The sequence below is a fragment of the Melanotaenia boesemani genome, chromosome 13, assembly GCF_017639745.1.
Source record: "Melanotaenia boesemani isolate fMelBoe1 chromosome 13, fMelBoe1.pri, whole genome shotgun sequence".
NCBI lineage: Eukaryota > Metazoa > Chordata > Actinopteri > Atheriniformes > Melanotaeniidae > Melanotaenia > Melanotaenia boesemani.
In genome coordinates, this window is record NC_055694.1 from 4,788,596 (window position 1) to 4,816,159 (window position 27,564).

The 27,564-nt window shown below is 38.7% G+C and overlaps 1 protein-coding gene across 3 annotated transcripts; it reads right to left on the reverse strand.

Moving 5' to 3' along the window:
- Positions 1-210: 210 nt before the first annotated feature.
- LOC121651155 (ankyrin repeat domain-containing protein SOWAHA) lies at positions 211-27,147 on the reverse strand. Of its 3 annotated transcripts, XM_042003100.1 has the most exons (14): positions 26,856-27,147; positions 22,475-22,536; positions 19,675-19,887; positions 18,949-19,071; positions 12,138-12,194; positions 11,706-11,807; positions 9,871-9,882; positions 8,668-8,670; positions 6,071-6,157; positions 4,147-4,149; positions 3,782-3,784; positions 3,532-3,604; positions 3,247-3,342; positions 211-918 (listed from the first exon to the last, which is right to left on the reverse strand). In XM_042003100.1, exons 1-14 carry the CDS (start codon positions 26,986-26,988, stop codon positions 746-748), a joined length of 1,140 nt encoding a protein of 379 aa, XP_041859034.1. In that variant the 5' UTR covers positions 26,989-27,147; the 3' UTR covers positions 211-745. The 3 variants fall into 3 exon arrangements, with proteins under 3 accessions (XP_041859034.1, XP_041859033.1, XP_041859035.1); XM_042003099.1 differs by lacking the exon at positions 8,668-8,670 and having other exon boundaries at positions 9,859-9,882; positions 26,856-27,146; XM_042003101.1 differs by lacking the exons at positions 8,668-8,670; positions 18,949-19,071 and having other exon boundaries at positions 9,859-9,882; positions 26,856-27,145.
- Positions 27,148-27,564: the final 417 nt, after the last annotated feature.

Here is a 27,564-nt window from a genome sequence, read left to right on the forward strand (position 1 = left end):
ACTAAGGCAGCATAAAATGAGGAAATAAAATCAAAGTATAATAAATGTTAAATGCTAACATTTTGCCTCACAAGATTAAATGGTGAAATATTTTTTGCCAGTACCATTTTAAGCTCTTAGGTGAAAGGTCTTAGCATTTTTATCCAGCTTAAATACTGTACTGTAAAAGATGAAATGAGAAAAGAGTGTGCATCATTTTTCATGAAAGACTACCACTTCTAGTTTTCCAAATATTGTGAAAATATCAAAAAACATTTTCTCATTTTTATAAAAGCAACAGGTCCCATAATTACTGTTTTATAGTTTAGTATTATATGATTTCTGCTGTGGAAGGAAAGAAGGTAGGAAGGAAGGATAGAAAGGAAGGAAGGAAGAAAGAAAAAGAAAGAAAGAAAGAGGCTGATCATCACCAACAGTGATATTCTGTCTGTTCCAGTTGTCTCCAACTAGTCATGTGACCTATATGTGACTAACTATAACTCATGCAACATCACGCTAAACACTGAACAGCAATTGTTAAGACTCAACTTTTATAAAATAACAGTTAAAAAAAAAGAAAACTCTCATGGTAAACATAAATACTGATAAATCACCAAGCAAAACATCACTTGCAACACTATTTATTAAAAGTTGCACCATATTTGCTCTACTTGTTTGAGCTGTTTAGGTGTTTATAAGCACAAGTGAGTGTGTGTACGCATATATACATGTGTATATGCATGTGTGATTGTGAGTATGCGTTTCCTCAGCGGGAGAATTTCCGAGGTCTAAAAGCAGGAATGACCAGCTGATGCGATGCTGTCCTCTCTTCTTCGATTGGGGCCAGGTCCTCTGCTGAGCCCCACTTCTTCTTGGAGTGGAATAATGACACCAGCTTCCTGTTCTTATTTCGCTCCCTGGCCTGGGTAACTTGAAACTCTGTAACCAGAAGAAGCTAAATTGTGTAAGCGGGTTGGGGCGTGCTTCCATTATTAATAGAATTGCGCAAAACCTGAATATCGCAATAAAAAACTGGTAATGGAAACACCTATATTTAGAAAAACCTCTCAAATATTGCTAAAAAGTTTTTATGCTCTCATGAGGTGGTTTTCCGGACGTGTCAGTATGGAATTATTATCACAAAAGTGTAATGGAAACAGTTTACTAGCACTTACACGTCCCCAGATGTGACATAAGGGGTCACGTGAACAGCTCATTTCAAGTAAAGATGGCGCAGTATGACCAAACACAGGATGAGACAGAAACTTTTTACAAATAATGAAAGTAAAAATATATAACTGCCATCCTTGATAGCAAACAACAGCGAAATGCAGAGTTTTATAAAGAACTACAATTCTCCATTGTCCTCAAAGTGGAGTCTCGCAGGACATGATTTAATGAGAATAACAGCTAATGTGCTATCCACCATTCAATGGAAAAACCTGCAAATCACAATTGCACTTTGTCAAAATTTTATTCATATTGCTTTTATTTTGTGAAAAACTATAATGGAAACACATGAAATTCAGCAAACTGCTGATTTTATAGAGAATCATAAAACTTAAAGTACAGGAGCACATTTGTGTCAGTATGGATTTACAATTTATTTCAGTCTGTTTCTCCACAGACTAGAGCTAAATCCTCCTGAATTAAAAATCTGTCGCAAATTCATTTAGTAACCACTCCATATTCTCTACAGGTCTCTGTTTACATCACTTTAGATAAAAGCTTCAGCCAAACACACGCTAAGGGAAACTATCTCTACTTGTTTAGTAAAATGAAGCATGGTAGAGTTCACTACGTTGAGCTGAAATTCACTTAACTGCACAATGTAATGAAAAAATGCCATTGGATCCTTTAGACTTGCAGGATTGTGTCTGTTGTGTCATAGTAGAAGATTTAAGATGGTTTGTATGGCTTTTACATTCAGAGAAAAAAGATCTAATAGGTAGCTTTAAGTTTGTGTTTTTATAGTTTTTAGATCAACCAAACAGGAGATACTTAAAAAAATAAAAGTGGCCAAATAAATATGTAATGTTTATCATTTTCATCACTGATAATAACTAATTGGCCACATTGAAATGACTTTAGATAAACTCAACTGTAGCCTACATGTGCTTAGCTTAGCTTAGCTTAGCTTAGCTTAGTTTAGCTTAGCTTAGCTTAGCTTAGCTTAGTTTAGCTTAGCTTAGCTTGGAAAACTGTTTGTTTGCACTGATTGCTCCAGTTTTATGCTAAGCTAGGCTAACTATTTAGTCCTTAGCTTAGAGCTAAGATATTAAAGTTCTTTAGTTCTCCTTATCTTTTCCAAAATACAGCAAAAAAGAAGCAAGTTCTACAAACAGGTTCTATTCCACAGCAAACAAAATAATATTGAATCTGGATTTGTTCAATTAGCAACACTGAATGATGCAAAAATAAATGTTCAGAACTGTCTTAATTTTTTTATGGCTGATTTTGTTGGTGTCTGTGTACTGCTTCACTTTATGACTATCTCCAAATTACAATGACTTAATCATCACAGTAAACTTAACACTTCATTTTTATTGACATCAAGTCTGTTAAAAGACAGAAAATCTATGTCTCTCATGAAATACTAACAAATATTTCTTGCAAGTCACTGTAGCATCATTAGCTAGATTTGCTCCTTCTAATGAGTGGATCAAGTCTTTAAATTATTCCAGAAGTACCACTACACTATTTGTCAAAATACAATACGGTCACTTCAGGCTCCACAACAGACCACGAAGGCAACCGAAAAACTCTGAACCTTAGCTTAAAAACAGAAGTTCACCAACCAGAGACTGATGTCAGAATTACCTCGAACTTTATTCACATTATATGGTTATATATATACTAATAATCATTTGTATATTGCAGCAAAAATATGTTTAACTTTGAGTAAAAATGAGACTGCATTATGATATACAGTATTCAGAAAACTTGAGACTTAAAGCAACATTTCCTTCAAATCCAAATATATCATGGCTGAGTTTATTTTTAAAAGAAGCTTCTTAACAGTTTTATAATAGTTTTGTAAAACAAATCAAACAAACCAAAATAAAACAAATAAGACCAAACAGTAGAATTATTAAAAAGTGCTTCATGAGAAAACATTAAACACAATAAGAATGCCTGGGAATGACCAAATATAGTATATAATATTAACTTAACACCAAATGGATGCATTTTAAATTTTGACTTTACAAATTTTAAAATTGCTTACTTATAGGATTTTTAAAAAATGCAAAAGTATAAGGCACTCACGTAGCTCATAGTCCTCCCCTGGTCCTTCTGGGTCTTTCATATTCAAATAATGGCAGGCAAGATGGCCGCTGTAGTCCCGTACGTTTTCTTTTGCCCCTGATGAGACAAAAATAAATCGTTTCTAAACATAGTTTTACTGATACCACTGTGAAGGAGGCTTATGATTTAAAACAGAGCTCAGTTGAAGTATTTTTCCCAAGAATTTGCTGTACATTTTTATGAACAATACAACGCTGTTAGGTAGCTTGTGTGTGGAACATCAGATATAAAGAAAACACATTTTACCATAGGTCCCTACAAGCAGGTCAAGCATATGTTGATGACCGTGCAACGCTGCGATGTGTAACGGTGTGTATCCCTGCAGAACAAGAAGAAATCATGTTAAACAAAACTGTGCATACAGAAGTTCTACAAATACATATTTTGAGGCATAAATATTTTTTAACCCATTTTCAACACTGACACATACAAAGCTGGTTTAGGTTCATACTTTCACTCTGAGTGCTCCAAAGAGATGGAAGGTTTAAGCACCTACCCCCTTGATTTTCCCAGGTTCCAGCACAGCCAATAAAAACAGCATGGAAAAAATATACAAATTAGCAAAGGTTATGGAAACATCAGATAATGATAAAAGCATAATTGCTTGGTAATTCACTGAAAATTGCATGGCCATGAACTTGCATGTTGGCACATAGACGCACTGTTTTGGGAAACAATTAACATGACATGACATGATTTATTAGCCGTGTTCTCCTGCAGCTTCACAGCACATGCTGCTGTAATACATTTGCACAGCTGGACCTTCACAGAGATCTTAAAGGAGCATTACATCACAGAGGGGCACGGCCATGTTTTTACAGTACATACCCATCACTGCCAGATTAAAGCCCAGCTACTCACGTGCTGCAAGAGACACAAGTAACACAATTCAATCAGTGAATGAAGTAAATGAAACATACAGTAGCATTAAAGGGGCACTCCACCATGTTACACACACTCAAAGGCCACTTTATTAGGTCCACCTTGCTAGTACCCGGTGGACCCCGTTTTGCCTTCAAACTGCCTTAATTCTTGGTGTTATAGATTCTACAAAGTGTTGGAAACATTCCTCAGAGGTTTTGCTCCATATTAACATGACAGCATCACACAGTTGCTGCAGGTTTGTCGGCTGCATCCATGATGAGAATCTCCCGTTCCACCACATCCCAAAGCTGCTCTACTGGACTGAGATCTGGTGACTGTGGAGGTCGTTGGAGTCCAGTGAACTCATTGGTTTGTTCTAGAAAGCAGGTGGAGATGATCTGAGCTTTGTGACATGGTGCATTATCCTGCTGGAAGTAGTGGTCATAAAGGGACCTGTGGCATTTAAACCACGCCCAGTTGGTACTAAGGTTACGTTTACACTGTAGGCAAATGTGGTTCAAATTAAACTTTTTTGTGCATATGTGACCCATATCTGTCATGTTTTGTTTTTATAGTCTGAACAGCACAAATCCAGTTGTTTCAAATCCGACCCAGGCCACTTTCATATGTGGTACTAAATGTGATACAAAACAACCTCAGTCTGAGCAGTAATCATGCATTTCATCCAACTTTTAGGTCACTGAATGAGACAGGCATCCAGAATCTGTGCTGAAGGAAACGGGATGCAGCCAGATTGATGTAAACCATGCACAAAACAACACTGGAATTTTGTCAGCTCTAACTGCACAACAGCTTCGAAGCTGACACACACACACAGACGTGTAGCATCCATTTTACCTGTAAACACAGCGTGTGGCGTGTGACAGCTCATATTCTGCTGCACATGCAGGTCACTTCAGGACCGTAGACTGTTCACACTGGAGTGTGATTAAATAATAATGTGAACAAACCTGTGAAAAAATTCTAATCTCAGCAAAAAAAATTGTGATTGAATCTAGAGATGGTTGACAGTGAAAATCCCAGCAGATCAACAGCAACATTCAAAGTCACTAAAATCCCAGTTGTTCCTCATTCTGATGATCAGTTTGAACTTCATCGAGTCGTCTTCACCATAACGAGTTGCTGCCCTGTGATTGGCTGGTTAGATATTTGTGTTAATAAGCAGATGAGCAAACGTAGCTAATAAAGTGGTCAGTGAGTAAATATGTTGGCTAGTATAAAAACTATGAGTTAACTGGTTAGGTTTTATGGCGATTCTGTCATGATTCCTGGTTTATGTTCCTTGGTTTACTTATGTTGTTTCATTTTCTGGGTATTTGTCATGTTTTTGGTTTATATTTTTGGTGTTTAGGGTCATGTTTAGTTCTGTGTTTTTTGGTTCCTGCTTATTAGTTTACCCGGTCTGATTAGCTCATTCCCGTCACCTGTGTCTAGTTAGTCCTTCAGTGTATTTAAGTCCATTGGTTTCTGTTCTCCTTTGCCCTTCCTTGCTTACTGTTTCTTGGGTCTGTTTGTTACAGTTAGATGTCGTCCATGTCAGAGTTTTGCCCAGGAGACATTTGTTTTGTCATTAAAACCTTTTCCTTGCACCGGTCTGCCTTGTCTGTCTGCACTTAGGTCCTCACGTCCACAGTTTCCTGACAGATTCAAGCTTAGAAAAAACTTTGAAAAACTTTAGAAAACTGTGATTTGGGAAAACTAAAGCTTCTTCTGTTGTTAAAAAAAGAAAAAAAAACCCTCCCCATAGACACATATGAGGGGTTCAAAAGTCAGGGCATCTCATTGTTTCTAATTAAATTCATGTTTTAATCCATTTTACTAAAATCATCCGCTTTATTGGTGTGTAGCATGAAGTTGGTGGAGCACCCCTTTAAATGATTGTAATAAAAGCTGCACTCACTGATTTAGTGTTGACATCGGCACCAGCGTTCACCACCAGAGAGGCCATGTCCTCATTGCCATGCTTGGCGGCCCAGTGCAGAGCTGTCTGTTTGCAACAAGAAAAGAGGTTCAACTCCAGAAATTAGAGCTGCAGCATTATTACAAGTTGTTGACGCAGAGCAGGTCAGCCTCTGATTGGCTGTCTGTGGGCTGAGGGCCAGCTGTGCAATGAGGGGAGTGGACGGATGGAGGGATGGGAAGAAGGAGGGATGGTTTCCTGCCATCTAACGGAGCCTAATTACAAAACAACACAGCACTGTGCCCACAGTCGGGGGGGCCCGGCCGCCTGTCACCAGGGGGAAAGATTGATGATGTTAGTGTGACCCACAGAGGGGAGACCCACCCAGACATCACCACACTACTGTCAGCACACATCAAGGAGGGAAACCTGAGCCCCCACCACTCAACAGAGACACCCATATGTCCTCATGCAAAGACACTCAAATGTGTGTCACATGAAAACCATGATCTCTGCACACGTTGGGCTGAGTAATTATGGGCTGTCAACAGGTGAGAGCAGCATAGGTGCAGATGTCAGCTAAGTAAGCACATCCATGCCCTCTGCCATCTGACCCTAAACACAGCAAATCAAACAGCAACCATTTCAGAATTACATATTAACTGTGGCTGGATGAAGAACCTGTCAGGTCGGGCTGAGGGAATACATGCTCCTGAGAACAGAAACAGGCTGGAACAGAAAAAAAAACATTTCAAATTCCAATTAAAATAAAATTTTATTTACATTTTCATTTGAAATTTTATTAAATATATTTATTTATTGGAAAAAATTATTAAAATCAAATATCACTGATTTTATTAAATATTTATTTAAAAATAAAATACTAAAATATTCATTTAAAAATGTTCAAATAAAAATAAACATTAATATAAAATATTAATTATATAATTATTTTTATTAAATATTTTATTAAAATATTAATAAAACATTTAAAATATTAATTTTTACATTAATATTTTTTACCTTTTTTTATTTAGTAATGAAAGTATTTCTTTTAACGTTTTTCTGTCTAATATAGTGATTAAATATGAGCTTCTCATTGCATTCCATTTAAATTAACATTTTATAGAGCATTTAAACTGCATCTAAACTGGGATTGTATTTTTTCAAATTACAAATGTTTCATTCAGATTAATTTGCTGGCAACGTTTTTCAAACATGCCATGATACACAGCATCTTTCTATGTATCCTTTAATTTCATACGGATGGGAAACACTGTGGGCTTTTAACTGAGAAATTAGTTTGTTTTTGTTTGTTTTTTGTGCAGATCAAGTATATATCTTTTCCTAAAAAATGTTTAAAAAAGACTTTGAGAGATTTGAAATACCTTGAACTGCTCTTTATTTTCCAAAGAAGGGCTCACATCAGTAGCATGTTGGCTCATGTGAACATAGCAGTTTATGTTAACACAAATAAGGACCATTTAGCACCACTTTCTATCCAGATCCCAGCTAAGGTCTGGAACACTCGCCTTCCCCACAGTTCCCATGTTCAACTCCACAAACTATCTCCAGTTCAACAGCATTGCAACCCAGTTAGTGTTTTCTGTTACATATTTATTTCCAATTTTTTCTGTTTTTAAGATTTTACTATGTATTTATTGCTGTACCAGTCATGAAAATAATAAATGGGGACGTAACAATTAATCCGACTATATCGACTGTGCGGTCTTAGTTATTGTAACAAACCATCCATCCATCCATCCATCCATCCATTATCTTGACCGCTTATTCCATTTCGGGTCGCGGGTGAACTGGAGCCTATCCCAGCATTTTAACAGGTGAGAGGCAGGGTACACCCTGGACAGGTCACCAGTCTGTCGCAGGGCCAACACAGATAGACAAACAACCATTCACACACACACTCTCTCCTAGGGAGAATTTTAGAGTGTCCAATTAACCTAACATGCATGTCTTTAGTTTGAGATTTAAAAGGAGTAAGGTTCATGCTTACGGTTACTGGTGCATGCCTTTGGATCATCTCTGTCTACAGCGAGCATATATTAGTCACTTTGGTTCTGAAAGGCCTAAAACTTTCAGGTCATACAAAGAAAAAAACTGCCTCTTGTGTTGCTGATGCTAATAGCGAACAACAGGCTGGTCCAGCAGCTGGCACCGGAACAAATAATCTCCTTCTATCTACTGAAGGGAATAAGGAGGTAACATGCAGCTACATCTCTCTCATCAGGGAGACAGATTTTGATAGATGCTGTCTGGCTGGAGTATCTCCATCTCCTTGGTCTGATCGCTGTCACATCTGAAGACAGATTGGCCAAAGGGCGGTTTGACAGGCGGCTCAGCGGGTTTCCCAGTGGGCAGGAGTGATGGACGAGGCTGAACAGGAAGCCATACCTTATCCTCCTGCTCCTACACTTTCTGTTCCTGGCCCCCCGCCTGCCTGATCACTCGCCTCTGTCCCCACCATACGCTCCCCAGTGAGGGAAGCAGAGGTATGACACTGACAGCAGACACAAAGGCCTGTGTGGTCTGGATGTGGAGGAAGACTGAGAGGAGTGATGAGAAAATGATGTACTTACAAACTGTGTGGCAGAGGAAGTCCGTCGAAGCGGGACAGCAGGCATACGTCATGAGGAGAACAGGAAGAAAAGCAGAACGTGAGACTTTGATGGGAGAAGTGCAAGATTTAGATCAGATGACCTGCATTATGTCTTCACTTTTAAGTCGATCCACCTTAAGGCCACTGCTTGAAGATCATATCTATGAATCCACCTGATCCTCACAAACATTTGGTCAGAACAGGAAACACTTCAGTCCTCCAAGGATGAGGAGTAATCCCTTCAGTGCAGGTCAAACATGTGATTTAAAAGCTGCTGTGGGACACAGCTGGCTAAACTTCAATGAGCAAAATCAAGCAATGACAAAGAGGGATCATTTGATGGCTTCTGGTTTTAAAGGCTGCAGTTCACAAGACTTTTTGTCTAAATTTTTGTAGCCATGTATGTTATTTCTGAGAAGGCATCCAACCCCTCCCAAAACAGGGACAGGTTGATGGCTAAAACATCAAAGAGGCCTGAGGGCGACTTAGCACCTTCCCAGGAACACAACCAGCATTGTTCTACAATTAATCCCAGCCTGCTCTATTACTTTCAGATTATCTTTAAGTGGGTGAAGTCTTTGTGGCACATTAAGACTCTCCTTAATCTCCACCCCACCCCTCCCCATCTCCCTGCTCTTCAATGACAGCCGTGCTATCTTGTCCGGGTTGGAGACGGCAGAGGCTTAGGGCAACTCTTAGAAGGTGGTCCGCCATGGCCACAGGACAGTGTGAGAACTGTGACACAGGGGAGGGACAACAAACATGAGCTCAAATCTCTTAAGCGCACAGGGAGACAAATAAAAGGATTTAGGTTGTCAGGGGGGCACAGGAGCTAAAAAGCTATCTTTCATAATCCTTTTGATAGTGGACCTTTGAAATGCATGATCTGGATGTTTTAACACGGGTTTCTCAGAACACCATTAAGGGGAAAATCACAGTAGAGTGAGCTTGTGGAGGCTACAAAAGCAAAATCTAGGTCTGAGGGTGAGGAATTAGTTGGTATTTGGAGATATCTTGGAAAAAAAAAACTCTTTTTTTCAATTAGAAGAATTATGGATGGAACTTACCCCCTAAGAAGGATGGCGATGGTCACAGCCAGAAACAGAACAAGAATGTGAAAAGGTTCAGGTTAGACAAAGAGAATGCATAAAATACACAAATAAATAAATACAAAAATACTCACCGAGGTGAAGTCCTAGTCACCCCCCAAAACAAAAAAATGAAAGACAGAAATCACACATTAGTGAAATCATACGTTCAAGATGATGCAGAAATCTGAAACACGTAAATATTTTTCTTTCTTTAAAACGTCTGTTAGCTTCGTGTTCATGTGACATTTCCAGGTTATTACAAATAAACTTTCACCTTTTGGTTCAGATCTCATGAAAGAAGTTAGTGGATGCACTTAGAAGAGTATTAATGATGACAATATAATGTGTTATTTAAATGTATAACAATAATTTCATTACATTATAATAATTTTTGATAAATAAATAAAGAAAACTTTAAATAATACTGGTGAAATGTCCCCAAGGTAAAATGTTTCTGGTTTTAAAACCATTAGATTATAAAAAATAAGATCAATTTTCCACACTCACAGACCACTTTATCAGGTCAACTTTGTTCGGACCTGGTTGGACCCATTTTCCTCCAGAACTGCCTTGATTCTTGGTGTGATAGACTCAAAAAAGTGGTGTAAACTTCCTCATAAATGTTCCTCCATATTGACATGACAGCATCACACAGTTGCTGCAGGTTTGTCGGCTGCATCCATGATGAGAATCTCCCGTTCCACCACAAAGCTGCTCTACTGGACTGAGACCTGGTGGCTGTGGACACACACATATGGTGGCAGCACCTAAACTGGTGAATGAGCTGCTTTTATACATTGGACAAGCCTCCTCTATATTTGTTTTTAAATCACTCCTTAACACCCATCTCTTCACCTTGGCCTTAGCACAGAAGGATATGTTGATGTTCTGATCTGTTTTAAGTTTATTCTAATTATTTTATTTAAATGTATTAAAAATTTTAATATCTTTATTATGGTATTTGCTTTATTAGTATTTAATGTTATGTGCACATTGTAGTACTTTGTTTAACTTTGTTGTTTTATTTGTTATAAATAAAGTTGCAGTTACAGTTACAGTATACCACCATTGTTACAAGGCAGGATGGATTCATGTTTTCATGTATTTTACACCAAATTCTGATACAACAATGATGTGGGGGATATTTTCTTGGCCCACTTTGGGCCCCGTAGTACCACTGTGGCCTGGTTTAACCACCACAGTCTACCTGAGTATTGTTGCTGACCATGTCCATCCTTTTACGACCACAGTGGAGCATCTTCTGATGCTACTTCCAGCAGGATAATGCACCGTGTCACAAAGCTCAGATCGTCTCCACCTGCTTTCTAGAACATGACAATGAGTTCACTGGACTCTAATAGGAGATTCTCATCGTGGATGCAGCCTACAAATCTGCAGCAAATATGGAGCAAAACCTCTGACGAATGTTTCCAATACCTTGTTGAATCTATGATAGTAAAATATAGAAGTGGCTTGGAGGATCCGGAGGACCCAGGTACAAAAGCCCGGACTGGTGGACCACTGTGGACCCCTGAGCAAGGCCCTTAACCCTCATCTGCTCCCCTGGTGTTGGAATCCTAGTACCACTGATCCTAGTGCAACTAGAATGGGTTGAATGCAGAGAAGAGATTTCCCTGCTGTGATTAATACAGTATAATAATGGTTTTTTTTTTTTTTTTAAAACACAAAAAAAGATGAAGTCCGTTCAACCCAGTAATTGCAGGGTGGACCTAATAAAGTGGCCATTGAGTATATTGGTATCTATTTCCTGTTACACTGTTATACACACACTTGACTGTGTAAACAGCAACATTTCTGATGGGTATTATTGAGATTTTCCATGAGTGTGTAACATTAAATAACTGTTGTTTAAAGGCGACTCTTTAAAAAGACACATAAAGTGGAACTGTTCTTTTGAAGAAGCTACCTTCTTATTTGCCAGCGAGGGGTCCTGTCTGAGCAGCTGCGAGAGGTCAGGAACTCGAGCACAGGCAGCAGAATAGATCCACTCCTTCTCTAAAGGATCCAGCTAGAACAGAAACACACATCCTGTTGTGGACTCTTTTGATAATGCTGAGGCCACAAACCTCTAATCCATTTCCTACAAGCGACTGAGTCAAAGCCAACGGACACATAATGGGAAACACCCATGATGACGCTCCACTGAGTTCAAAAGTTTTACTTCTGCTATTTGATTAACGGGGACTGACACCACAGGCAATGTGGACTTTATTTACAAGACCAAACCCACAAAGGTCATTCTGTATGTTAGAAGAGAAAAAAGGTTTGAATTATTGACCTCCTTGTTAAACATTAAGAGATGGAAAACGATAGAAAATAGGTTTAAAAAAGGACTTACAGCAACAGCAGCAGAGCCCATACTGCCCGTACACTCCTCGTCATGCTCCGATTCAGACTGAAACACAGACACAAGACTATTACTCAGTGGTGACCAAAAGCTGAGCCATGACACGAGATAACTTTACTGTATGAGTCCCAATATTCTCACAGCAGGACCTGATAACACAGGGTGCACACACACTCACTTTCACACACTGGTTACACTGCTGTGATGTTTTCCAGCTTACGTGGCGCGACCAAAGGGTGTCGAACCACAGCTAATGAGACAGCAAGACAGAGGTGACGGCCTCACACGTAAGAGGGGACGAATAACAATCCAATTAACAATTAACCCAAAAAAGTGCAGCTTAGAAAAGTGTCGTTCGGCTGATTTATGAGGATTTTTTTTCTCTTTTCTCTTGACTCTTTTGAGGAAAATTTGATTTGCAAATTGTTCTCAGATCACACAGAGACATGATGTTTAAACACTCGGCCCTTTCAGGTCACTTGCCCAAAGCTGTCACACGTCAGCATGCTGAACACGAAAAGTGGAGGCTCGGTATTTACGCAGCTTTATTCCTGTCCAACGTGTCCTTTTTCACCTCTTTTAGTAGAGAATAATAACATGCACAGAAAAAATAACATTGCTGGGCATGAGAGGAAAGACCAGAGAGAGCTTGAGAACTGCAGAGAAGGTCCTGCTGTTCTTAGACCTGCAGTTTTAAGGGTCATTCATCTTTTTTGTGATTTGCCAGAAAATTCTAATAATGCTCATGGTGAAAGTTTGATATTTTGAGTTACAGTTCAAAACTCAAAATATATATAAATTACAGTAGAACAGTGACATATAAAACCAACAAATGTCAGACATTTTGCACAATAGATGGATTTAACTAATCATACTCAAAGGCCACCCCGGTTCTGATTGGTAGCTCATCAAGTTAACTAACATGGGAACTAAAAGTAACCAAACATACGTCTTCCTGCTTTTATCACAATCTATATTATTATTATTTATTATTAGTTATTAGTTATATTCTTTATTTTTAATCTATCCTGTTTTTAATTGTTTCTGTTGTTTTGTTTCCTTTCGTGTTCTTTTTTGCCCTGTAAAGCATTTTTAGTAGCTCTTATACATTTGGTAAATAGATTATTAAAGTTGAGTTGAATATTGTAATGAATATTTTTTTTTCTCACTTTGATCTTTATTTTTTTTGTATACAAAAGAAAAAGAAAAAGAAAACACACACGGGCGATGCCTCTACAGAACAAACAAAAAAACAAACAAGATATGAACAAGAGGAGGTAGCAAATATTATGAGAGACACATCAGCATAGATTGATCTAGTCAGTGTTCATGTGTGATTCTTTGTAGGCAATCCATTTGTCCCAGTTTTCCTAAAACACCGATTCCTTGAATCTGAGGGTGAAAGTAATTTTTCCACTATAAAAATCTCTTGGACAATATCAACTCATTGGTTAAAAGAGGGTGGGTCTGGTTTTAGCAATTTCCTACTTACTGCTTTTCTTGCTGCAGTCAGGAGTATTTTAACCAGGTACTGGTCTTCTTTCCTGATCATTTTAGAAATGTTGCCCAAATATAGGGTTATACGTGTCATGGGAACAGAGGATTGCAATAAGGACAAATAGATGGAATCCCAAAATGTTGTAATCTTTAAACAGCTCCAAAGGACATGGGCATGACTGGCATCTGCAGAACCAACACAACACATTTGTTGTATTGCCAGTTGTTTGCTCTTAATAGATGGGGTAATGAAAAAGTGAATAATATTTTTCCAATTGAATTCCCTTTATTTTAATGAACAAGTGGAGGTTTGCGACATCAAACGCATCTGAAACCATTCTTCATCAGAGAATTTGACAAGCATTTCTTTTTCCCATTTCTCTTTGACAAACACAGTGGTATATTTTGGACAGACCATTATGCTAACATACAATTTGGAAATAATTTTTTAATTTTTTTAATTTTTTTGATTAAATGCAGCCAGCAATATTTCCAGAACTACATTAGATGCTCTTGCTCCATCACATTTTACTTCTTTGTTATAGTACCCTCTTAGCTGCAGATATCTAAATAAGTCCTGATTACAAAGCCCAAATTTTTCATTTCAACAATTCATCATTTCAGAATTTTTCACTACATTACAAAAGGCTGTAAGACCCTTATAAATCCGTGTCCAAAGCAATCCACTTTAATATTTTTCTTTCCCTCTTCAGTTTTAATTGTTTGGCTACCCTAAACCAGGTTTCTAATGTGAATATAGTAACTGGGTTAAGTACTTTTTTTAAAATGATCAGGTATACTGTCCTCCCCCAAAAGTGACTGTACATGGTGGCCAGGAATACCTCAACCTCTCAACCTCTTTCCATCTGGCATAATAACTAGGGTCACACCAACAACACAGATAACGAAGCTGAGCTGCTTAGAAATACAGTTTTAAGTTAGGAAGGGCCATACTGTCTTTATCTTTTGGCCACCGTAATGTTGAATACCTAACTCCGGCTGTGATGAATTTTTAATCTGTTTTTTTAATGTATGGCAACATAAGTACATATGTTATAAATGTAAGTATTCAAAAGAGGCAACATTACAAGTGAGACTAACTAACTTGTGTGTGAAATATTGGCAGAAATGGGATGAGAGTGGTGGGATTTGGTGGGTAAGACCTTGTTAGCATTAAAAAAAGAACCATATTTTAGTCAATGGAGTTCAGCTTCTACAAAAACAGCTAAACTTTGATTGGTTTATCTGTGTGTTTATTCTGCAACGTAAGTGATGTTAAAGCCTTTCTTTCCTTTGGAAAATAAAAGTATTTTTATGTTTCCATCCATCCATCCCTCCGTCCGTCCATCCATCATCCATCCATCATCCATCCAACCATCCATCCGTCCGTCCGTCCATCCATCCATCCATCCATCCCTCCATCCATCCATCCATCCATCCATCCGTCCATCCATCATCCATCCCTCCATCCATCCATCCATCATCCATCCCTCCATCCATCCATCCATTCATCCATCCGTCCATCCATCATCCATCCAACCATCCATCTGTCCGTCCATCCATCCATCCATCCATTCATCCATCCGTCCATCCATCATCCATCCAACCATCCATCTGTCCGTCCATCCATCCATCCATCCATCATCCATCCAACCATCCATCCGTCCGTCCGTCCATCCATCCATCATCCATCCCTCCATCCATCCATCCGTCCATCCATCATCCATCCAACCATCCATCCGTCCCTCCGTCCGTCCATCCATCATCCATCCAACCATCCATCCGTCCGTCCGTCCATCCATCCATCCATCCATCCATCCATCATCCATCCCTCCATCCATCCATCCATTCATCCATTTGTCCATCCATCATCCACCCCTCCATCCCTCCATCCGTCCGTCCATCCATCCATCCATCATCCGTCTGTCCGTCCGTCCGTCCATCCATCATCCATCCGTCCATCCGTCCATCTGTCCATCAAATCCATCCATCCATCCATCCGTCCATCCATCCATTTTCTATACCACCATAGTTTTGTCTGTCTCCTGCATCGGTTATGTGTGTGATTTGGTCCGGAGTTAAGCTATCTGTAGCTTGATGCAGAAGACGGAGTAATACCACCAGAAATTACAGGGGCAGTGTTGAGCAGAAGAGAAGACATGCAAACAAACCACATAAGAAGAAGAGGCTCAGGAAGGGAATAAAAAAAAAAAGCAGAAGAAGAATGAAAACGAGGAAATTTAAATTTAAGCTTTTAAAGAACGGATATGCGAGTGTTTTAGGGCGTGTTGGCCGGTTGAAAACAACTTCATAGGCAGATAGATCCTGGACAGGTTGCCAGGCCATCGCAGGGCCAACACAGAGAAACAAACAACCAATCAGACTCACTCCAAGGGAGAATTTAGAGTGATAACCTAACATGCATGTCTTTGGACGGTGGGGGGAAGCCGGAGTACCCAGAGAGAACCCACTCATTCATGGGGAGAACATGCAAACTCCATATAACTGTATAATATTTTTTAAAATATATATACACTGTTGTGGTGTTGACATTGAAATGGAAGAAAGTTGTTATTTTCCAGAGACCCGAGAATCCCACATTTCGCATACTGATTCTAAGCAAAGATAAAAGTGACCCTGCTGGAGACTGTGGGTTGTCATATCTATTGATTGGCCACTATACACCAACTAGTGTCTTATCTTGGTCACCCCATAAAAAAAGAATTATGTAACATTACTGATCCAAAGTTGGAACATGATGATGGTCACCATCGTGATGCAGCCACTCTTCTTTAACAGCTGAGTCATTTTGAGTCACTTCCAATGAGTGTGTTCAGAGGTACGATTTACACAACACCTTCCATGAAGCACTGCAAACAGCCTCAGGAGGGCTAAAAAACAGTGTGTGACCTCACGGTGAACCTGCCAGGTAGCTTAATATTAAATATTTGTCACTGCTAAACATTGTGTCTTAAACAAAAAGTTCAGTGTAGTGACTGATATCTTAAATAAACACAATTAATCCAACATAAGCGTTAGATTAACAAATTCCAGCATATTTCATCTATCCACTGTCCAGCCCATCACGGACAGACGTGTCTCCTTTTCTGGGGTGAATCACCCATCTCTTAAATGGGCACAAATGGTTATTATCTTTCTAATGAGGTCCAACATGTTACTATTTAGCATAACAACTGGCAGCTTCATTTAAATGCAGTTTCTCCCCAAGTTTGTCCTCATTCTAAGAAGCAGCATGCTTAGGTTACAGATCCAGGTAATTTACTTGGCACCACCTGGTGGGGAAAAGGAGGAACCACTGGAACTGGGAGTCAGTTTTTTTCCTTACAGTTTTCCATATTGTAGATTCATTCACTTTCAGGCTGAAACTGAAAAGTTGACATTTAAACCCATATCACATGTCAGACAAGCCTTATTTAGCCAGTGCTCAAATAGAAATGAACCAATCTAGTTGTTTTACACATGCACTGCAGTGCAGATGCTCAGGGGGTTTGCATCTTTAAATATCTGCAATATTTACTATGAAACCTTTAAAGATTACTAGCCAGACTGACCAAGTGAGATCAAATGTGAATAAACGTGATGATCCTGCTGAGCATTTTACAGCAAATACAGGCTAGTAATTTGTTCTGCCTTGTACAATCTTCTCTGATGAGATGGCATAGATACATGCAGCAAACACAAAAACAGTCTGAGATATGGACGTGTTTGGAGCCTCGTGTGCCATCCTCCATGTGTTGTAACCAAAACACTCAATTTTTCTCAATTTACTTCAAGCTTTTTATGCAATCTACCCAATATACACCAGGTATTTTGTAAGAGCAGACAAAGAAACCCACACTTTAAAGTGCATGTGTTCACATAGTTTCCTATTTTTCTAAAAGTATTCTTGTCCCTGCTGCCAATGCCCTCCTGAACAAGTAGCTATATTTTCTGTTTTTATTTATTTATTATTGTCTTTTTGTTATTTATTGACTGTTTCACTGCTTGCTGCACAGCAAATTACCCCACAGGGATAATAAAGACTCCTTAAACCCTGAAAAGAGGACTTGCAGGTTTACCTGCAGTTCCTAGAGTCTAAAAGTGGAATGAGAGGCAGAACCTTCAGTAGTCAGGTTCCTCTCTGTGGAACCAGCTCCCAGTAAGCTCAGGCTTCAAGGTTAAATTTTTTATGAAACTTATAACTAGGACTGATTTGGGTGACCCATATCCATCTCTTTAATTATGCTGCTGTAGGTTTAGACTGCTGGATGCTTCATAATCTCTTTACACTTTATTAACCATGTATATAACATTGTTGTTGTCATTAACTTGTGCCTATCTTTTTCTTTCTCAGCAGATTTTCATTTTTCCGTTTGCATATGAGGCGTTGTTTGGTAACTCTCTACTGGATTATGTGGACGCATGTAATCTCTGCATCTTTGCTGGCAGCAGAAATATTGTATGAGAAGCAGGTTTTGTTTTAAGAGACAGAATAACTTTAAAGGTTCAGCAGCACAAATGGAATACGGAGGTCCGCCAATGCTGTCTGCAGGTGTAAACAGCTCACAGTTCATTTTACAAAGACAAGGTTTGTCTTGCATTTCAAGAACATTTCCCTCTGGAGCCTGTTCTCAAACCTTTGTAGTTTCATTCCCCCAAAATTCTACTGCTGTGTAAATGAGAGGCCAAACCTCAACAAAACCTTTCTGATTATTGTCTCAGCATCATCGTGTAAATGGGGCCTTAGAGTTATAGTACTTGGCCCTTCTTTCCTGTCCTCTCCACCCCTAACTGGTTGAGGTAGATGGCCACCCTTCCCAAGTCTGGTTTCACTGTTTTTCGTAGCTGTTAAAAGGGAGTTTTTCCTCTTATATGAACTCAGTTATGGGACAACTTTCGATCATATGATGGATTTGTTTAACTGGATTATAAGTGAACTATAATGAATTGTATTGAATTGGACTTTGTTTGTAAAGTGACTTGAGATGACTTTGTGTAAACTGGCCATCCAAAAAAAAAAAAAAGAAAGAAAAGAAAAAGCTTAATTAAATTGAACTGAATGTGTGAACAAGCAACAGCAGAAAAGGTTTTGACACAATTCTTTGAACTTCTTTATGTTCCACATGTAAAAATGTCTTGAAGCTCAAACATTTATTTTTTAGACTTGATGTTCAGACTTGGCTTCTTTCATCTGAACAATGCTCAGGTTTAAAAAGAGTTTTACCCCTTGATCCAGCAGACCACCACAGTTTCAGTGTGTCTCAGTGCAGTGAGATTTAAAAATGAAGCTCTATCAAATGGTCACCTTTGATCCAGAATCTCTGTCCAGCTTATAATCCCTGTTACTTTGCGCTGAAGACTCCTGGGTTTTGATGACAGGAGGTGACTGTGGATTGTGCTGCATACAGACTGTTCCTGTCTGCTGATCCTACACAAGCACAGACATAAATGTGCTGTTAACTCAATGTGTTGTGATGCCACTGTGTGATCACAGTCAGCTATGTCAAGTGCCGGTTAACAACCAACATTAGGACTTTATTTGCTCGTTTCCACCATCACCATCTGGGCGAGGACAGAAAAATCATGTGTGAGCGACACTTACCCAGCAGCATACCATGCATTAAATCACCTACATCTATGGTTACTTGCTAAAGTTTATTGCATGAACATTATAAAAGTACTTTTAGAGGATTACCGTGCATTAAACAAGCACTCTAAACAGCTCGGCTCTTCATGTAAAAACATAAACCCTTTGACCTTCTCTCTTGTTTTTCATCGTGGCTGACTTCTATTCATTGCAGCAAAATAGCTTTTATTTCTTATACAGTGGTTCTCTGTGTCAACCTCCATTCAGTAAATGCTGACACATGCTAGAGAGGCAGAATGCACTAACAAAACGGGCTCTGTGCATAAATAAATGCAAGACTTTGCGTGAAAACTACAATGTGTTGATGGCGGATTTTAGCTGGATCCTTCCAGACTATCAACAGTTTTTGCTTTTTAAGAGGAGAACATTCAATCTTAAATTCACCTCGACATCAGGATCTCCACATGACATGAGCTCATCGTGCTGTTCCTTGTGGTTGGAAGAAGTCTGGGTGTCTGCAGCCTCCCACTGCACAGCAGCTGTGCTCCCGGTCGGGTTCAGATGTTTCACTTGGTCTCCATCTGTCCTCTGACGTTTGTCATCTCTCTCATGCAACAAGTGCCTGTACTTCTTCTTTAAGAAGAGATACTTCTCACCCTGTGACAGATAAAAACAACATGCATCTTAAAAAAAGGACATAAACTGCAGTATCACCCACAGTCATAACATCAGATAATAACCAAGACAACTGGTAGCAATGATTAGCTGTGATTAAATTTAACAAACTTTCTGGCCTATGTTTACATGTTTGATCAGTAGTCTTCTATCACTGGCCACTTTATTAGGTAAACCCCATTTTGCTGTCAAAACTTTCTTAATTCTTGGGATTCATAGACTCAACAAGTTGTTGGAAACATTCCCAGATATTTTAGTCCATATTGACATGATGCAGCTGTTGCTATTTTTTCTGTTTCTAGTTGAATCCAGTAACCTCCTGCTGAGGTGGCGAGTCCTAATTTCCTCATATCTGCTACCGCCTGCACAGACAGCAGGACTGACACAGTTATTGATGAGGGTTTCTCATCTGGAAATCTCAAAGTTATTCTGTTTATCATATTAGTTAGACATCAGTGGAATAAAGAAAACTCTGCTTCATCTGTCAGAAACCGACAAGCCACACTTGCATATAAAACACAACTTAGCTGATAAAGCAATAGCTTCAAACTTTAGCAAAGGCTGTTCATTTTCTATCTTACCTTTAGTTTTTAGGTTCTGCATGACACCACTGTAAACAATCATTTTTATTTTCTGAGCATGTTGCGCTAATAAGAGCAAAGAATACCACATTTCACAAAATCTCTCAAATTAGTCATTTACTCTCAGCTACACCACAGCCCTTTGTATTTTAGTCCTTTAACATTAACTAGTGTAACAAATGTTACGAGTTGTGTCACTTTAAGCTTTAAGCCAGCAACGTGGATCTGTGGAATTATGTGTCCGACTGACAACTGTTTGATAAAAATTACCATGCTGTTGTTTTTTTGACAGTGAATGTCCCATGAAGGGCCATTTGATTTGCAGCTGGCATCATTCACACACTTCATACTTGATAAACCATTTAAAGGAAGGACATAAAAACACAGCGCATGAGCAGCATAACGTATGAGGTGCGTAAGAGTTGGCATTTTAAGGTTGGTACTGTCTCAGAAACGGATTCAAACAGCCAGATATTTATTTCTAACATGCAGTCTTGTCAATGTGCAGCCTTTGTCACAGCTGGTGATTTTTAGCTGCATGATTTTAGCAGTTTCCTGTGTAATCAACTGGAAAAGTCAATATTTTTATAGGTGGAAGGTGAGCCGCTGCAGGTAGGTGAGCAGTGGAGATACAGATGGGGTGGTTAGGTAAAATCTCAAAGCGTGAAATTTACATCTAAGGAATCATTATTTATATTAAATAAAATTTAATACTTTGACCTTAAAAAAGTCAAGATTATGGATAAAAATTGGCAAAGTCCCAATTCATACGCCTGAATTAGCTCATTTTTTAATGCCAAATGTGTTGATTAAATGTGAAAAGCCATCCTTATCATTTATCTTTATTTTTTTTAATTGATTTAATATTAGTTGTATTTTATTTTATCCCAGTTTTTTTCATTTTTCATTATTTTTTTCTCTAGTTTTTATATCAATGAAAATAAACTCAGGCAGATAATAATGCACAAAAAGGTTTATTCACTCACTTTATTAAGCATGTTAAGAAGATATGTTTGTAATTACATGTATGTTTACGATGTCCACTTCACGTATAGTGTATTTGTTTGGTGTCACATGTGCACATCCGCTATGTGTTGCTTTAAGCAGGTGACCAGTAGAGCCACTATATCCAAATGTAAACTGATATCCAAGAAAAAAACAAGCATCTGCAGTGTCACAGCTCCTTCTTTTTCAGCCGCCATCTTAACGTGAACCCAACACGGAACTCCTGTATTGTCTCCAAATTTCTTGTTAACATCCTGCAAATCCTGAAGTTCAGTACAATCTGTCCACTGCAGTCATTTATTTCTTTCTGTACTGAGGTTTAATTCCAGTTAGAACAACTACTGCATCTACAATTACAACAAACATCAGGTTAATAAAGAAAAGAAGTAATGTGTATTAGATTTTTTTTGCAGCTTTTGAAAGTATAATTTTAGATGTGCTTTACAAGAGATTGGAAACCCGACTAGTGATGCCACCTGCAGAAGACATGTGGCTGTGGTCTCATCTAGTTTCAGTATTAAAAGGCTGAAACTTCACTAAAGGGGAACCATGTGCTTTAAAATGTAATGCCAAGAGATTTTAACCAAGCATTTGTACCTGATGAGAGGAAAGGGAAGAAAAAGTTGTTAAAGCACAAAAAAAGCACTCTGAGGATCATTACATAACAAGTAAACCTAGCTTGAGTCTTCAATCTTTCAAAATCTCCTCAAATTGTGAAAATATTTCATAACTAAAAATAGATTCCTGAAAACATTAAAATTGCAGCTGCAGTCTCTTGGGGAAACCAGTGGGTACAACTAGTTCTGTTTTAAAACAGGTTTGAACCACTCCCCTGTTTAGTCAAAACAGTTTACATGAACCACCGGCAGCGATGACCTATTCACCTGCTCATGCCTCGGTGTGGTGCAGAGATAAGACCAGCAAGTCCACATGACCACAACTTTTCCCCACAAAAGGTAAAAGTATTTCAGAAGTTCACTTACATCCTCTGACTTCACCAAAGCGATGCGGTCGATGATGAGCTTGAATTCCTCTCTGTATTTAGCTGCAAGGGAAAATATTTGAGTTAAAAAACTGGAAACTAAATATAGACTGTGTGCTTAATCATGCAGTGATACTTCAATGGTTCAATTACACAAAATGTCAAATAAGAAAAAAATGCTTAAGAATTAAAGTATTTTTTTTAACTTGGACTGTCCGATGCTGTTGTACGTTGGTTATTTGTGTCACAAGTGCTCGATATAAAAATAAAATGATGATAGTCAAAGGGGCTTCATATAAAACACAATATAAAATCATTAAAACCAAAGAGCTTTGACTGCGAGTGCAGCTATGATAGAAGATTCCTCACTAGATGTGTTTGTGAGCTACTTTCTGTTTGAAAAGTTTTCAACCTCTTTTCATCTCTTTGTATTTTGCTTCCAAGCAGTTTTAATGTGTTAAAGTAGTCTTGAACAACATCTACAGGCTTTCTGGAAGTTTTTCTCCTATGGTCATTTTCTGTTTAGTCATCTATTTTCAGTCCAGTTCCTAAACCAAACCATGTTCAGAGTATGTTGGATTTTTTTTTATTGTTATTGTTGGTTAAGCTACCTACTGATTCATGAATTATTAAGGCTAAAAAAGGTTCCAAACTCAAGAAATAAAATTTTGTTGTGTTGATACATGTACATAACATAGTAAAGGATCTTTGGGCACATTTCTATTTACCAGTAGCCTGTTGTAAAGACATTTGTTTTACAGTTTGACATAAACTAGTATTTCTCGACCACTGAGGTAATACTCAACTAGTCCTGTGATGCCATATTTATCCTATCTGATACACACAGTTTCTGAGACCTTTTGCATCACTTTAAGGTAAAAACTCAGCTCAAAACCCAGTTGTACACAATCTAGTGCTTGTCTTCTGCCCCCTGGTGGACATAATAATAATACAATATTTTTGTCCATTTTGTCCTGATTTGGGATTTAAAGGGTTAGCTGAAACTTGGCATTTCTCAGCATTGTGGAAAACAAAAGTGTAAAACAAAAGAAGAATATCAGGCCTAAAAGGCTGTCTACAGCAGATGATCAGGATGTGAAAATGATGTCCTCAAGAAATAGGAAAAAGAGATCCAGCAACGACCTGACACAGAACATCTGAATCTTCAGCTGATCTATGTTCTCTGAAGCCACCCCAGAAATGGTCTCCATGGAAGGATGGATGTTAAGAAGCCATTATTAATGAAGGGAAACTGGGAGAAAAGGCTGAAGTAATACACAAGAACTGAACTGTCTGTCTGATGGAGGGATGGATCCTCATCAGAGCCTGAACCTCAACATTATTGAAGCAGTGATGGATCATCTGATAGAAAACAGAACAAATCAACATCCAACACCTGTGACTATCCCTGAAGACTACTTAAAGGAATGACAAGAAAGTTTGTCTAAAAAGATTCAGTCTGTGTTGAACAATAAAGCTGCTCAGATCAAATACTCACTTCCAAGATTGTTAAAACTGTACAAACTGTTTTTGCTTATTGCTCTGTTTTCCTGGCAAAATATAGAGAAGATATGGCAGAGCACTATATTTCAAGAAGAAGTTTCTATCCATATGTATTTGACTAAATAAGCTACACTCAGTTCTAACTGCAAAGACGCCTCGCAGAGTCTTAATCTTAAATCTAAACAGCGAGGAAGCATTTCCCTCTAACATGAGCAAATCTCCAAACAGATCTTCAGTGCATCCTCAAAGGAGAAAAACCAGAAGCAGTTAAAGACCTACTGCAAGTCTCTCCCATGAAAGCACAAGCTGATTGTTTACACCTTTAAGCAGATATTCAGACTCATGCAGAATGTGTAATAAAGAGCAGACTTTGGTTATGGGGAAGCAGGAACGCCTGCACAACATTTTCCAGGCGCAGGTATTCCATACATGCCTGTGATGTACCAGAGTGTTCAGCTCTATACAAATGAAGCATTTCCTTTTCCTGATGCACATGGAAAGAATGCTTGCGGTGACACGGCTGCAGAGCTCACATGAAAACAGCAGGAAATCTAAAGGAAACAGCCGCTTACATCTGTCTCAACAAAACAGTTCCTTGCTTGGCACAGTGAACAACACAGCATACATGCTAGTTATTTATTAGCTAAAAAATCTGTACAAACAGGCAACTCACACCAACACAACCTCCCACCCACCCTCTTTCCAGCCATGTCCCAGTTTTGTGATGTGATGAAAAAGCCACCCCTGCTTTCCCCATTAGAGGTCTACATCCAGTCGTGCATGTGGACTTAATTATGATTAAAACACTATCATCACAATTACACCGTGACAAGCCGCAGCCACATGCTACAACAGACTTGAAATGTGTGGGAAGCACTTTTCTAATTGGACAGAAATGTCAGATGGCAGAGTATGAAGGCAGCTCTCTAAACCTCTGTCAACAACTGGACTGCTGACATGGCATCTGGACTGTACATGCTGTCCACACAAGGTCACTTTGGATAATCATTTGAGGGGGTTAAAACACACAATGTTTGCATTTCAGCAGGTGCCAAAGGTGAAAGCCCGGCTGCATCTCCTCACTTATATTTACTCCAGTAAAACTGTCACTAAACAGTCACTATTTAACTGTTAAGTCTTTTATAGATGTTGTTTACTATGAGAGGATTAATTTAACATATTTTTACTCTCTGCTTTATAAATTGCACTTCACTAAACTGCTGCAGAAAAATCTTTCTGTTGTTAAATCACCTAAGAGAGCACTGTGCCACTTTTAAAAGAACAAGTGCAAAATTAAAAAATAAATACTAAATTGCTAGGTTAATAAAATGCTATATTACCACATAGTTCAACAGGCTAATGCATGTAGAGACAACTTCAAATGCTCAGATGCATTTACATTTAGTCATTTAGCAGATAAACATTCAGGCTTCAGTTTAATGAGAAATGCTGCTGAAAGCTTGGAGTGCTTTTTATGTATTTAAAGCAACACTACATATGTTTCTGGCCTTAAAAGTTTGTGTTTCTGACTTGTTTTGGTGACATACTGACAATCATTATGCACATTCCTGGAGCTGTTGTAGCCCTGCAGCATCCCCAGACTAAGAAACCCCATTTCCTACTATTTCTATTCAGCCCGGGGCGTCACACGACAGCTGAATTTAGCTTTACATGACACACCAGCAAGAGGATATTTACACACTGGCTGTTTTGCACGTCCACCATGGCTGGTTAAGCAAAGAAACGTAAGAAGACATGATCAGAGGAAGCAAGGAAAAGAATAAGAAAGAGCGTGACGGATGTTAAATTAGCCTTCATTAGGGGGCGCCAAAGTGCAAAAGTCTGGCAACGTTTAGTAGTGCAGCTTTAAAAGGAGCATTAAAAGTTATGGTGTGTAAGAAATACTGATGTACATTGGGCATAGAAACTGTTTCAAAAGCAAAGCACAGAGAGGAATGTACGGTGGCCATCAGTAGACAAAATTCTTCCAGACAAACATATTTTCATCTACAAGTGGATCAAGTGGCCTCAGGTGCAGTGATGACTGGACTACAGGTAACTACTTCACAAAAGAATCAAGTACCGTCTTCATGTGACACTAATTAGTTATAGTATATGCCTAAGGGATTTTTTTTATCCCAAAGGTGCTCAATCACCTATCAAACAAAGCCAGGATTATACTTTTAAAGCTCAGAGGGTTCTTCACACACGTTGGTGTTTGTCCATTCAGAGACACTGTAGTGAAATATTATATCATGTTATATTATATTATATTATTAAAAAAATAACTACTTCTGAAACTGTTGCAGTATGGCAAAAAAAAAATGTTGCACAACATCACTCCCATTTGTGAGTTGAAGCCAAATATGAGAAGAAGTGCAGACTTAGCAGAGGTTCAGGACGTGATTGCGTAATCCTGCAGGAGTTGGTGGGTGGACACGAGCAGGAAGATGATCCTGGACTCAGATGGCACAAAACAGTCGCATCAGAATTATCCCTGTGTTTGTTGTGCCCTGTCAGGCTTCTTGTGACACTGCCTGCTGACATGTTTGGGTGATGGCTTGGTTGGTTACCAAATGGCTCGCGGGAGGAAATGGCACAATTCCCCCCTTAAGTCTTTGGAGGGGGTTTTTAATGCGAACCAGATGTGAGCTTTACATCAGAAAACAATGGAAGGACATACGCACCTTCGGTTAAATTAGCTTGCATCAGCTGCAGTAAAAAAATAAATCTCAATATTCCTCAAAATACAAGCAGCACGCGGACAGTTTGGTATTTTCATCCCCCTCTCGGACTACAGAGCGCCTCGCGACCACATTTTACCCCATTTCCACGTTTTCGCCCAAATATTTTCACTGAGCTAAATCCACTTTACTTACCACGTAACTGCAAGTCACTGTGGCCAATAAAAGGCTTAAATGTCTTCAGTATATCTGCATTTCTGACTCTGCCGGATTCGCCTCCGGCCGAGCAGAAATAATCCAGCAGCGCCTCTTCACTCACATCACTCATCTCAGCTTCGGGGTCAGCAGCGTCTCCTCACGTCTCTGCGCCTTTTTTTAAATTTATTTTTATCCGATCTTCTGCAGTTTCTCGATGTTTGTTTTTACTCTTCCATAGTGATCACCAGCAGGCTAATTAGTTCTAGTATATGTGTAAACTTCACTCCACCCAGACGAGCTGCCCGCTGCTGCGCCTCCTCCTGTTTAACCCTTTAAAGACACAACTTCATCCACCCCCAAACTCTGCGTTTTCTGCAGAGGCTTTGTATGAAATGTGAGAGGAGAGAAAAAAATGACCGTCATTGTGTAAAATATTAAGTAAAAGTGTAAAAGACAGCATCTGTCAAATGTAGATATAGACTAATGCAATCCTTAATATGAGGAAAGTTGGTTTTTGGATAGTATGGGAAAACGAAAATGTATCAAGCAATGATATTAATAACAATAAAAAGAAACTCAATAAAACTTTGTGGTGGGTTTAAAGTTTATATTTAAATGTTTATATTTAAACATAGATCCTTAAAATATTGATAAGTGATTAATATTTTTGCCAACAGGTGGTTTTTAAGAGTTGGATATTCAATTA

Excerpts from the sequence above, each read along its gene's own strand:
- LOC121651155 (XM_042003099.1), bottom strand. The coding sequence starts at position 26,988 with ATGAGTGATGTGAGTGAAGAGGCGCTGCTGGATTATTTCTGCTCGGCC. Across the intron at positions 6,158-9,858 it reads TCACCTCGGTGAGTATTTTT|ACAGCTCTGCACTGGGCCGC; the intron begins GTATTTATTTAT and ends TGTTGCAAACAG. Across the intron at positions 3,343-3,531 it reads CCTGCTTGTAGGGACCTATG|GGGCAAAAGAAAACGTACGG; the intron begins GTAAAATGTGTT and ends TTGTCTCATCAG.